The sequence below is a fragment of the Lepidochelys kempii genome, chromosome 7 (genome assembly GCF_965140285.1).
Source record: "Lepidochelys kempii isolate rLepKem1 chromosome 7, rLepKem1.hap1, whole genome shotgun sequence".
In the NCBI taxonomy this organism is placed as follows: Eukaryota; Metazoa; Chordata; order Testudines; family Cheloniidae; genus Lepidochelys; species Lepidochelys kempii.
The window spans coordinates 53,523,571-53,537,093 of NC_136386.1; the positions used below are offsets into that span (position 1 = coordinate 53,523,571).

At 42.6% G+C, this 13,523-nt stretch overlaps 1 protein-coding gene across 20 annotated transcripts in view; it reads right to left on the minus strand.

Moving 5' to 3' along the window:
* USP54 (ubiquitin specific peptidase 54) overlaps nt 1-13,523 on the minus strand; it is a 279,027-nt gene that overhangs the window by 8,735 nt on the left and 256,769 nt on the right. For 10 of the 20 annotated variants that reach the window (XM_073352837.2, XM_073352834.2, XM_073352844.2 and 7 more), the window contains 3 exons: nt 12,394-12,513; nt 11,052-11,244; nt 6,968-8,406 (listed from right to left, as the gene is read on the minus strand). The exons of 2 other annotated variants lie outside the window; for them this stretch is intronic. In XM_073352837.2, coding sequence (XP_073208938.2) covers nt 6,968-8,406; nt 11,052-11,244; nt 12,394-12,513 — 1,752 coding nt within the window. Of the gene's footprint in view, nt 1-6,967; nt 8,407-11,051; nt 11,245-12,393; nt 12,514-13,523 lie in introns of those variants that run through there. 8 more of the 20 variants (XM_073352853.2, XM_073352852.2, XM_073352850.2 and 5 more) reach the window with 4 other exon arrangements.

Sequence of the window (13,523 nt, forward strand, 5' to 3'; positions counted from 1 at the left end):
AGAAGGGGATATTTATGTTTCCTTTTCATATTGTACTATTGTGTCTTAAGACAATAAATTTGGCTAAGCTTGGTTATTTGATCTCTTGAACATTTTAAAGAAAAAGCCATGAATGTAGTCAAACAACTGGCTACATCTTTTAGTAATTACATCCCATATGCCCTTAGTTTTTGGAGGGCACTTGAAGATGCAATCATTGTCTAAGAGGACCACATCTAAGATCCATGAATATCCAAAGTATGGAATCGGAGTTCCTGGATGTGAATTAAGCTTAGGAAAGTAATAGCCTGAGTAGGATGGACACAGAATACCACCATAGTCAGGATTAAGGGAGAGGATGCAGCAGATCATACATCATATTCTATTCAGAAAAAGTACTGACAATTAGTCCTTTAGATCTGTATCTTGTTCATTCTCTGGGCTGGAAGGAAGGAAATATGTATGGAGCAGCTCAAATGTACCTGTCTCACCAGAGCACCCTCAGCAATGGAAAATCCAGTTTCCTTTGCCATGGCCATTGTGGCAAAGCAACTACCACAAGCAGCTCCAATGGTATACAGAGCAACCACATCGTTAATTTGGTTATTGGAGAGTGAGCAAAAATTGATGACCTGTGCCTCAGAGGGTGGAAAGCTCACACAGCAACAAAAATGCACCTTAAGATAGTCTAAGTTAAAAGCAAGGTAGGGCTGTGAAACGCCCACTTCATTTTGTGCTGCTCTGATGAATTTTTTCCAGTTAATTGTTAGTTGTGCTCGGTCAAAAACCTTCTGTTATCCAATTTCTCATCTGCCAGGGAAAGATGGCCGCTGCATTCTCAGAAAAGGGAAACTTCTTGACCCTAGATCAAGCCGCCATTTGTCAATTGCTGTAATACATTAGTGTGGTGTTGTCCATCAGAATTGGGACAGATCTGGATTTAATCACAGGGCTTAGCTCCAATAAACTCATGTGGAGCCTGATGTCCTGGAGAGTGTGAAAAACAAGTTGAGTATCACTGCAAATGGTAAGGGAGCTGTTTTGTCTTTCACAGGTAAGCATCTTGAATGTCCTGAGACGTTGTGGCTCAGGTGTTCATTGCATCAAGAAGGTGCACTGGTAAGGAATCTGTACTCACACCAGGAAGTTGCAGGTTTGGACTCTAAGGAGAGCTCCAATGACCCCACCTTTTTTGGAGGGATGAACGGGAACTATTTATAGTAAATTCCAAGGACTGAAACAACATGCATATTTCCTGAGGACCAAACTCTAGCTATACACATGGATTCCCTAACATCTGAGAAAAATAATTAGGATAGTCAGGCAACCGGTGAACCCTTTGTGCCAGAGAGGCCAAAGACATGTATGATACAGCTTTATTGGTAGTGTCCCCTTTCCCCCACTGAGGCTCTCTCAAGTGCCAAGCACAAATGCTCCATGAAAACAAAAGAAGTGCTCAGAAAAGGCAAAGCATGAAAGTTCTCAGATGTATCTGGCCCAGAGAAAAGGTTCAGAACCACAGGAATACCAACAGTGGCACTAGCCAATTTCAGACTCTGGACCAGTGCTGATGAAGTCCCTGCACTGCTCCCAAGGACTCCTTGGATAGGTGCCCCCTCCATACTAGAGCCACTCTGGAATGGGACACTAAAGAGTCCCCCTACTGATTCTGAACTGGAAGCTAGTTGTAGCAGCAATTTGGTAATCCAGAGAGTCACCAAAAGCCAGATGCCTTGTGAGGTGTTATTTAAAAACTCATAATTTGCTGATCAGTAATATTATGGCAAAATGGATGTATGTATGCAAAAGTATGTTTTCCAGGGAAGTGTGGGGAATGGCCAAACCAGTTCCTCAGAGACAAAGGGCAAGCTGACACCTCAGCCAGCTGTAAACACGGCAGATGAATCATTACCTGCTAAGTGGCCATTCTTTGGCAGGAAAGAGGCAAGAGCAAAAACCTATATCTTAGCAAAGAAACAGCATGAAGTTTCCTTTCACACAGACTGCCTATCGCCTTACTCCCAGCTGGAAGTAAGGAATGCTTCTCAAAGGAGGGACAGGACTATAAAAAGAAGGGGCAACACCCTAAGGCATCCTCTTCTCTTCCTTCTCTAGCCATTGATTTACTGCACAAGAATGGACCTAGGCTACGTCTACACTAGCACTTTTGTTGGTTTAACTTATGAAAAAAACCACACCCCTGAGTAACATAAGTTACATTGACAGAAGTGCTGGTGTGGACAGTGCCATGGTGCGAATGGTTGGCTGGAGAGGCTTCCATCACTTGGAGGGTTTAATTATGTTGATGGGAGAGCTTTCTCCCGTCGGCAGAGTAGCCACAAGGGAGACCTTACAGCGGCACAGCTGCATTAGTAGAGCTGTACCACTGTAAGCTCTCTAGTGTAGACATGGGCAAAGGAAGCAGCCACTAAACAGAAGAAGGGATCCTAGTCTAAGAAGTTTGGCCAGTAAGACTGTTGAGAGCATGTGGTGAGAAAAATTTTGCTTTGAATTTAACATAGTTTGTTAAGTTAGGCATTAGTTGTGTTTTATCTTTATTTTTCTTGTAACCATTTCTGACTTTTATGCCTCATTACTTGTATTCACTTAAAATCTCTCTCTCTGTAGTTAATAAACATGTTTTATTGTTTTATCTAATCCAGTGTGTTTAAACTGAAGTGCCTGGGAAACTCCATGTGGGGTAAAAAGTGTACATAACATATACATATATCTATTAAAGAAATACAGATTTTATATGAACTTGTACTGTCCAGGAGAGGGCTAGGCAGTACAGGATCTACATTTCTGGTGGAAAATCTAAGACTTGGAGAATACTGGGGTTTACCCTGCAGTATAACCAAGGGTGGTAATAGCCAAGGTGTGGCTGGCTGGCTGCAGCACACACAAAGACATAGCTGAGAGTCACTTGCATGGTGGAGGCTGTTTGCGAGCAGTCCAGACTGGAGGCTACAACAGCAAAGCCATGTAAAGGGCACCCCAGGTTAGAGGGGAGGAGTGACACAGTTACTTATTATTCTGGATTGTACCCTAGGTATGTTACAGTGGCCGGACCCTGAACTAGGATGAGAATCTGCTCTTTTTGAAACTGCAGTTGACAGCACTAGACTTGGTCAATCTAGAGAGCTTGGTTCCAGTTATGCTGAGCTCAAAGTCAATGGTGCCCTACCCTAAGGACTGAAGTTGGTCAAACTGGTCAATCCATAGACCTCAGTGCCCCTCATATGTAACACGAACACTTTAGCAAGTGATTTTCCAGTATCAGTGGTGCTGAACCATTAGTAAACTCAGATGAATCCAGGAACTTCACGCTAAGAGCAGAATCAATTATGCTAGGTCCTCAGAACCTGACTAGATCAAGGCATCGAGATCTGAGGTGCTCAGTGCAGATCACGTTGGGCACAAAACCACTTTTCCAAGTGGTTTCCAAGAGGTGAAGGTGGCAGGTCCTCAGCACTAGACTTAGTCAAACTTGGACAGATCTGGGAAAACAGAACTACTTTATCAAGTGGTTCTCCAGAGTTAACAGTGCTGGATGCTTAAAACAGGATTTGGTCATCCAAGTTTGATCCAAAGACCTTCATTCCACTTGCACCAGGCACAGAACCATTCTGGTGTGGGTTATCTCCAGACTTGATGCTGGCTTCTAGATAGACAGATTTAGTTTGAAGAGTCTCTCTGTCAGATGAGGTGTGTCTCTCCTTTTTACAGGTCCAGCCAAAACCTGTGTCAAATGGTTATCCTTCTCTCCACTTCTTTTTCTTCTCTTTCTTAAGAAAAGCTGATTACCTAACTGACAAACTACAAAAATATAGTCCCTGAAAGGCAGAAGAAAAAAAATATGTTGAGGGATGCATCGAGGACACTGCATGTAATCTAAGCTTATTGGACCTTTGGGGATTAGAAGGAAGTGAAGTGTGGTTGGGATCACTCCCCTTTTTGCACTCTTGAAACCCTGCCTGGGGAGGGAAGAGTGAGTGGCTCAAATGGACATTGCTCACAAGATTCCAAGAACTCGAGACACAGATGCTGTGATCCCACAAGTAGGAATGTGCAGAGGGTACTTGGAGGAAAAAAAAGGTACAAAAGGTAAACAATCACCGTTTTTGTATAAATGTTTTTATACTGTTTTATATCCATTGATACAAATTCTATGGTGTGAAATTTTTAGTCAATAACGATTCTTTCGTGAATGGTTTTAACTAGATGTCATGTACTGTCTACACAGATTCACAGATATTTAGGTCAGAAGGGACCATTATGATCATCTAGTCTGACCTTCTACACAACGCAGGCCACAGAATTTTACCCACCACTCCTGCAAAAAACCTCACACCTATATCTGTGCTATTGAAGTCCTCAAATCGTAGTTTAAAGACTTCAAGAAGCAGAGAATCCTCCAGCAAGTGACCCGTGCCCCATGCTACAGAGGAAGGCGAAAAACCTCCAGGGCCTCTTCCAATCTGCCCTGGGGGAAAATTCCTTCCCGACCCCAAATATGGCGATCAGCTAAACCCTGAGTATATGGGCAAGATTCATCAGCCAAATATTACAGAAAATTCTTTCCTGGGTAACTCGGATCCCACCCCATCTAATATCCCATCATAGGCCATTGGGCCTATTTACCATGAATATTTAATTACCAAAACCATGTTATCCCATCATACCATCTCCTCCATAAACTTATTGAGTTTAATCAAAGCCAGATAGATCTTTTGTCCCTACTGCTTCCCTTGGAAGGCTATTCCAAAACTTCACTCTTCTGATGGTTAGAAACCTTCATCTAATTTCAAGTCTAAACTTCCTGATGGCCAGTTTATATCCATTTGTTCTTGTGTCCACATTGGTACTGAGCTTAAATAATTCCTCTCCCTCTCTGGTATTTATCCCTCTGATATATTTATAGAGAGCAATCCTATTTCCCCTCAACCTTCTTTTAGTTAGGCTAAACAAGCCAAGCTCCTTGAGTCTCCTTTCATAAGACAAGTTTTCCATTCTTCGGATCATCCTACTAGCCCTTCTCTGTACCTGTTCCAGTTTGAATTCATCCTTCTTAAACATGGGAGACCAGAACTGCACACTGATTCCAGGTAAGGTCTCACCAGTGCCTTGTATAACGATACTAAGACCTCCTTATCCCTACTGGAAATACCTCTTCTGATGCATCCCAAGATCACATTAGCTTTTTTCACGGCGATATCACATTGGCAGCTCATAGTCATCCTATGATCAACCAATACTCCAAGGTCCTTTTCCTCCTCCGTTACTTCTAATTGATGCGTCCCTAGCTTATAACTAAAATTCTTGTTATTAATCCCTAAATGCGTCACCTTACACTTCTCATTATTAAATTTCATCCTGTTACTATTACTCCAGTTTACAAGGTCATCCAGATCCTCCTGTATGATATCCCTGTCCTTCTCTAAATTGGCAATACCTCCCAGCTTTGTATCATCTGCAAACTTTATTAGCACACTCCCACTTTTTATGCCATGGTCAGTAATAAAAAGATTAAATAAGATTGGTCCCAAAACCGATCCTTGAGGAACTCCAAAGAGGATGGCTCTAGATTGTTCTCAATGGTAGCAGATGACAGAACGAGGAGTAATGGTCTCAAGTTGCAGTGGGGGAGGTTTAGATTGGATATTAGGAAAAACTTTTTCACTAAGAGGGTGGTGAAACACTGGAATGCGTTACCTAGGGAGGTGGTAGAATCTCCTTCCTTAGAGGTTTTTAAGGTCAGGCTTGACAAAGCCCTGGCTGGGATGATTTAACTGGGAATTGGTCCTGCTTTGAGCAGGGGGTTGGACTAGATGACCTTCTGGGGTCCCTTCCAACCCTGATATTCTATGATTCTATGATTCCACTGGTAACCTCCCTCCAGCCTGACAGTTCACCTTTCAGTAGGACCCGTTGTGGTCTCCCCTTTAACGAATTCCTTATCCACCTTTCAATTTTCCTATTGATCCCCATCTTATCCAATTTAACTAATAATTCCCCATGTGGCACGGTATCAAATGCCTTACTAAAATCTAGGTAAATTAGATCCACTACGTTTCCTTTGTCTAAAAAATCTGTTACTTTCTCAAAGAAGGAGATCAGGTTGGTTTGGCACGATCTACCTTTCGTAAAACCATGTTTTATTTTGTCCCATTTACCATTGACTTCAATGTCCTTAACTACCTTCTCCTTCAAAATTTTTTCCAAGATCTTGCATACTACAGATGTCAAACTAACAGGCCTATAATTACCCGGATCACTTTTTTTTTCCTTTCTTAAAAATAGGAACTATGTTAGCAATTCTCCAATCATACGGTACAACCCTTGAGTTTACAGATTCATTAAAAATTCTTGCTAATGGGCTTGCAATTTCATGTGCCAATTCCTCTAATATTCTTGGATGAAGATTATCTGGGCCCCTCGATTTAGTCCCATTAAGCTGTTTGAGTTTTGCTTCTACCTCAAATATGGTAATGTCTACCTCCATATCCATACATATACATAAGCAACACGAATATAATATTCCAGGGTGTAGACACTTTGCATTATTGCCCACTTTAGGTGCATTAATATGGCACCTTACAAAGCATGCCAGAAATCTGTCCCTCCTTCATCCTGATTTGCCATGTAGTTCAAATCTGAACTCTTCTCATTCAAGCCAAGGTTTTGTCTACACAGAAACCTCCACTGGTTTAACTAAAGGTATGCTTTTAAACAAATGTAGTTAAACAGGAGCAAGTTTGTATGCAGATACTCTTCTTTCAGTTTAAAAGTGATTTATTTTTAGTAAGATGAAGCGAAATAAGCCATTCTCGAAGTGGAATAACTGCACACAAACACGCACTTGTTTCAGTAAATCAGTTTAAAAACACACTTTTAGTTAAACTGGTGGAAGTCTGTGTATAGGCAAGGTCCAAGTCTTCCTTGGGGATAAAACATTACCCAGATGTAACAGTTGCAGAATTCTCACCTGGCTTGCTCGATGGGTGCCTGGAATTGTCCAGTCTTCCCAACACAGGCCTACCAGCTAGGCTAGCCTGATAGAGGGACTCCAACTCAGAGATATCCTGCTCTGTGTCTTGATTCCACTGTGGATGAAACTGCACTGGGGTCCCATTCAGGTCATCTCTGACTGTTCTGTGATCAGAAAGGGGTGGATTCCTCCCTGGCACAGGAAGCCATTCTGTATTTTTACAGTCCAGCTGAGAACTGTAATACCTGGTGACATTGTCCACCCAGCAGTCCACAGGCATAGAAACACCCATGGCAGTGGCAGTTCCATCATCCACCTGTCTCACACCTCCCTCATGAGTGTGCCTTTCCTGGGAGAGTCCAGGGTCAGCTACATTCTGTCCACCTCTTCTACACTGGTCTTCACTGTGCGATCCAGGACTCTTAGAGGTAATGAGTTGAGCACTAAAACCCTCCATGGAAACAAACCCATCCCTAACATCTAAGGATGAATGCAACTTTTTGGAAGACCGGGTTCTGTTTTCTTGACTTTGAGGAATTAATTGCCTGTAGCCTGAGGTTGAAGAATTGGTGAATGACTCCTGTATCAGCCTTGGAGACTTCTCATCCTGACAGACTGCAGCAGTCCACCCTTTCTCATGTGCACCTTCTTTCTGGGAGACCCCATGCAGTCTCTGAAACTGCTCTGCCAGGGAACGAACATGCCCCTTTGTGCTACGGGTCTTAGATTTGCAAGTCTCCACATTGCTGAAGACATCCTGTGGGAGCAGTGAAGTTTCACGGCTGTTTGTTCTGGGGTACCTGTTTGCTGTCTGTAGTGGAGCCAGGGGGCACTGAAGTGACAGGGATGAAGCAGCAGAGATCATGGAATGACAGCCCCCTACCTGATCAGTGCTAGTGGGCACTGGAGAGCTTGACAGATTGAAGCAAGGACTATGCGGATTGCTTCTATTGGGAGATGATGCTTGCGTTGGATGTGGACAGGGAACTAGTGTAGGCAAAGACCCAGAGTTGACTGTATTAAATTTAATTTTGTACTGAGGTGTGAGAATAGCTGTAATGTCATGGAGTTCTTCTAACTTGCTGCTGCAGTCCCTATGGTCTTTCAGCCCTTTGGCAGGGGCCCCACCAAGCTCCATAGAATGGTAGGCATCATTCTCAGTCTTTGAGGGTCTCTCAGCCAACCCATGCCCATAGGGAAAAGAGGGAGCTTGGTCATCAAAATCAGCAGAAGCAGCCCGGAAGTTAGGAAAGGTCCTATTTGGAGGACTGCTTGCAGGAACGGGTAGGGAGGAAGACTCTGGATATAATGATGAGTGCACTTCATGGCAGGAAGCGGGTGGGCGGAAGAAAGAACTGGACCCGAATTCCACTTCTCTGTTGGGTTCCAGGGATACCTCCCGGCTCAGCAGTACTTGGAGCGGGCCAGTCTGTTCACTAAAATACACAGAAATGGTAACTAATTATTAGTAACTCTCTTCTTTTTTAAAATTATCTCTAAAGCGTGGAACTTGCTCCCCTTTATCATCCACCTCATTCCACTTCTCTTCGCACAAACACAAATTAAAAACTTTCCACCCAAAAGAATTGCTTTTGTTAATTTGACAACATCTCCATTTTATTTCCTCCCAACTATTTTTTTTTATTGTACGTGACCCACTCAATCTATTTTATTCATTTCAAATTTTAAAAGTTATTTTTTATTATAAGATTTTACTGTTATATTTTTACAACTATTGTATAGCACCTGAGCACTTTGGCTAGGGGCGTGTGTGTCTGTGTACACATTATAAAAATAAATTTTAAATTAAGTATTACAAGTTTCCCTCCAAAATCTCTGGGAGATTTCTACAAACCATACAAGAGAACCATTATGTTTATGATCTTAACATAAACAGGCAACATTCCACTCAGGTTCTTTTCCCTAAAGTAATGGGGAATAACTTTGGGAAGGAAAGGAATAGCATAGAATGCAATACATTTCCCTCAGTTTCCTTCTCTTCATTTTTGTCCAGCTCTGAGTTATTTATCCAATACATTAAAGGAAGCATTTAATAGCATTACAAACCGTGCATAAATGTCTTGCATAAAATATAAACCGTGCATGTCTTTGGGTCACTTTGTATTTCTTCTGCATTAATTAGCATTATAAAATGCAACCAGAAAGTCACATGAGTCAGCGATATGAATAGAGGACTGGAAACAACTCTGATAGACAGCTATAGTCCAGGTAGCTGTCAAACTGAAAACTACTTCTGCTGCTCAAAGCCACACTTAGTGTTGGTTAGAGTAATGCTCTAACCTTTATCTGGATATGCAGAATGACAACGCTGTGCAGCTAAACACTGGTGCATAGTTAGGATAATTACTTCCTACAGGGACAAAAAAGACTATTGTGTGACTCCAATCCTATCAGTTTGTCTCCTCATGCAGATCTAGAAATCAAAGCTACCATCATGCAGAAGTTCCAACTGAGCATTCATGGGGGAGTATGATCTTAGCTTTGAGTAATAATAGACTTTGTGCTGTTTATATTGCTGATGTATATTAAAGCAAAGGCACAAAAATCATGATACAAGCAGACATTTCTCATTGGCTGCAGAATTAAAACTCTCTGCAGTAGAAACTTATTGTACAAAATAATATTTTTCTGATAAGGCTGTTCCTTTAGCAGGGATGGGCACTTGTGCAATATATTTGAGTTTGATGTGTAGAAAGATATGTTTAAAGGTAAAATGCTTTTGTTTTCTAAATCTGCCAATGCCCAATGTCAGGTTTCAGTGTTTCTCCTACAACTGAGGGCATTGTGGACCTCTAATTAGCACAGAGATCTGCTTTCATTGTACATAATTCAACAGCTGCAAGAACAGAATGAAACCCTGAATCATAGCCTTTTCAGGTATGGATTTCAGCACTTATCCCCCTGCAGTGTTTTTAAAAAGGGATGCTCACATGAGATTCCACCTGGGCATTTGGCCGCACAGCATGAAGTGGGAAAAGTGTGAGAAGGAAAGGAATAGGTGGAGAAGCTGCCAGGAAGCTGGGCAAGGAGCATTCTAGAGGTGGTAGGGGATGGCAGGCCCCCCTACCACCTCTAGAATGCTCCTTGGCAGAAAAGGGTAGAATGGTGCTATAGTGGGGAAGTAGGATGGGCTGAATAAGATGTGAGAGCAGAGAATCAAATGGAGTAAACAGAACGGAGGAGAAAAGTAGAAAAGAAAGCGTCCTGAGGAGGAAACTGGAGAGGCTGCTAAGTCAGACTACAGGCAGCTGGGAGGCAGAGAACCTGGTTGCAGGATTGAGGTGGCATCAGGAACAGTAGTCAGGAAACAACAGAAAGGTGACAGGGCAAGGATGGTTTATGAATGAACCTTTGCTCCAAGAGCTGCACCAGTGCACCAAAGAAGAGGTAGGCTAGAAGAAAAGATTCAATGCATTTTTCACTGTTAAGAGCACTGCAGATATGTGATTGCCCTCCTCTTGGTAGTTATTTCAGAGCATTCATTATAATAATACTGCTTAATTGAATTGAGCCCTGAAGATATTTGCTAATTTTTCTTTTTTAAAGCTTTTCATTTCACCTTAAAACACACCTCTCTTTTAAACAGGTCACTTATCTATTGCATTCTCTCTCTTGATGCACGGGTCTTTTCTATCAGCAGGTCAGAATTAATTTCTAAAAGCCTCTATTACAGGCCATGTTTTGACTTGGTGCATATAACCTAGCCTGCTAAGACCGTGAATGCACTGAAGTGTGCTCTCCTACAACATAGTATGATCTGAGCATGCCACGAGGAAGAACGCTACAGGAGGAATAGCTCAGTGGTTTGAGCATTGGCCTGCTAAACCCAGGGTTGTGAGTTCAATCCTTGAGGGGGCCATTTAGGGATCTGGGGCAAAAATTGGGGATTGGTCCTGCTTTGAGCAGGGGGTTGGACTAGATGACCTCCTGAGGTCCCTTCCAACTCTGATATTCTATGATCTTGAGTAACCGGAGGAACACACTGTTCATTACTTCTTTCCAGACCATGCTGCTGGTAGGTGCGGCTCAGAACTGGTCTATTGTGATATACTTGGACTACCTTGTAGATTGGGTCATGGTGCCCCCCTGTGGTGGGTGGCAGGTTGGCGGCGGCGGTGGCTGCTGCGATGGCTGTTGCTGCATGCGATCCTGGAGGCTCCGTGCTTTTCGGATACTGATTTGTAGCTTCTTATCGACTAGGGCTCTGCTGTGAGTGCTAGAGCTGGCATCATGCATGGCAAGTCTTAGTTTAGCTAAAATGCAAAAGAAAACATAGCAGAAACAAAAAACAGAAAAAAAGACTAAAATTGAAAAAAGAAAAAATAATGTAGCAAGAACATAAAACATGGACCATGCAAATGCTGCCACAGATAAGTTTACAGGGATGCTTTCATTTCCATTAATGCACATTCAAGTTAGCCATGTGTCCAAACAGGTTAACTGAAACTAAATCAAAATGAGTCAAAAGAAAAATCTAGGTTTTAGCCAAACCCTCATCCCCCTAACACAGGGTGGATCTTTCTCAAGCCCTCACACAAACGCTGTTTCATTCTTAGTCTTCCCTCTATATAACTCCTTATTCCCATATCATGGTCCTTTTACGTGCAAGGGAACCTGGTCGGGATTTGAAATCAGGGCACAGCCAGGTGGGGTGCAGACTAACAGAGCTTTCATGAGAGCTGTATGTTGACCCTCATTTTGTAACACAGAAAAGCCAATTTCTATAAACATATTTTTGCCTTTGCAAATCCATGGTACTACCTGCTCTGTTTGCAATCTTACTAACCAGCCAGTGGGGAATGGAGGTTGGGGTGGGATAGCCAGCCAATTAAATTATAAAAGATCAAAACAAAAAAAATGCAATAGCACATAACTCCCATCATTCACAACAATATTTAGCCCTTCAAAATCTTGATACCGCCTGTTCCTCCCGAGATGTGAATAAGTACAGCATAATTCATTCCTTTTCTTGTTGGTGACTGGAGAGTAATCTGCTCTCATGCTCCTTTCCTACAGGCTGTGCTGGCAGGCTTAGGGCTTAAACCCTTTGCAAATTGGTCTCTTGATTGGGAAAACTGCTTACTGGGTATAGGAATGCAGGAGAGGGAGTCATGAAATGCACCAGTTAGCAGCAAGAGGGACAAACTAACATCCCAGTGTTCTTATTGCCATTGCACCAGAGACAACAGCCCAGAGGTAGCCAAGGTGGTGGAGGGGACTACAATCTAGAAACGATGGTGTTTAGAAAGAGGAGGTACTAGCTCTAGGCACATTAGTATGGATCAGAAAACTCCCCATTTTCCCAGCTGAGAATTTCAGATGACTAGTCAGTAACTTTTACAGTCCTGTGATATTAGTAAACTGTCAAAAGCGCAGTAGCTCAAGCAATTAGAGTTACTTACATATAGCTTCGTTACAGAGAGCAAAAGCTGCAGCACAATCTCCCTTCTGCTCCTGATGCAGCGACTCTTCAAAGATTGAGTCTGCTTCCTGCATGGACCTCTCAAAGCCATCACTCCTCCCTGCAATGGGCAGCACTCTTCATTTCATTTGCATTCTTTTTTTGTTTCTCCTTTACCCTCCCTCCCATTTGTGAGTACAAAACCATTCTATACAGGAGTCATTTGTAGTGGCCCTTCTGTAGAGGCTGTACCCTTCCCAGACTCTCATTTCCTCTTTAAAGGTATTCTAAAATATGGGGGAGGTTTAGATTGGATATTAGGAAAAACTTTTTCACTAAGAGGGTGGTGAAACACTGGAATGCGTTACCTAGGGAGGTGGTAGAATCTCCTTCCTTAGAGGTTTTTAAGGTCAGGCTTGACAAAGCCCTGGCTGGGATGATTTAACTGGGAATTGGTCCTGCTTCGAGCAGGGGGTTGGACTAGATGACCTTCTGGGGTCCCTTCCAACCCTGATATTCTATGATTCTATGATTCTATGATTCTAATGTTGAGAGGCACTGGGGACTGCATGAGTCACAAACCTCTGAGACTAGGCATATCCTTCAATTAACACAACTGTCAGGATCAGGTAATCATAAGCACCCCACCTAAGATAAAAGGAGTGTAAACCCACCCAGCAGTTTTGCACTGGATGAGTGGAGGGGCTTTTGCTGTAGATTGTTTTGGGTAAAGTAAGAGTGTGTGCGTGCACGTGCACATATACATAACAGAGACAGGCAGAGGCAAAAAGCAAGAAAGCCAAGCAGTAGCCTATGAGCCCAGTGTGGCCCTGGAAAAAGCTAGAGAGAGAACTTTTGGGACTGGTTTTTGGGTAAACAGGCTTGGGACTGTAGGCTTAGACACTGCTCCTTTTGTTCTTGGTCCTCTAGTGTTCAGAGAAGCAGGACTTTCTACATTTCTTGTAAATAAACAAGACTGCATAAAAGAAAATACCAGGCTCTGTCAACCAAATTCTGTTCTCAGGGCTTGTCTACTGCAGAAAGTTGCCCTGCTTTAACATATGATGTGATTTTAAATGGATTTAGTTGAACTGGTGCAAAAGATCAGTTTATTTACATCAATTAAGCACC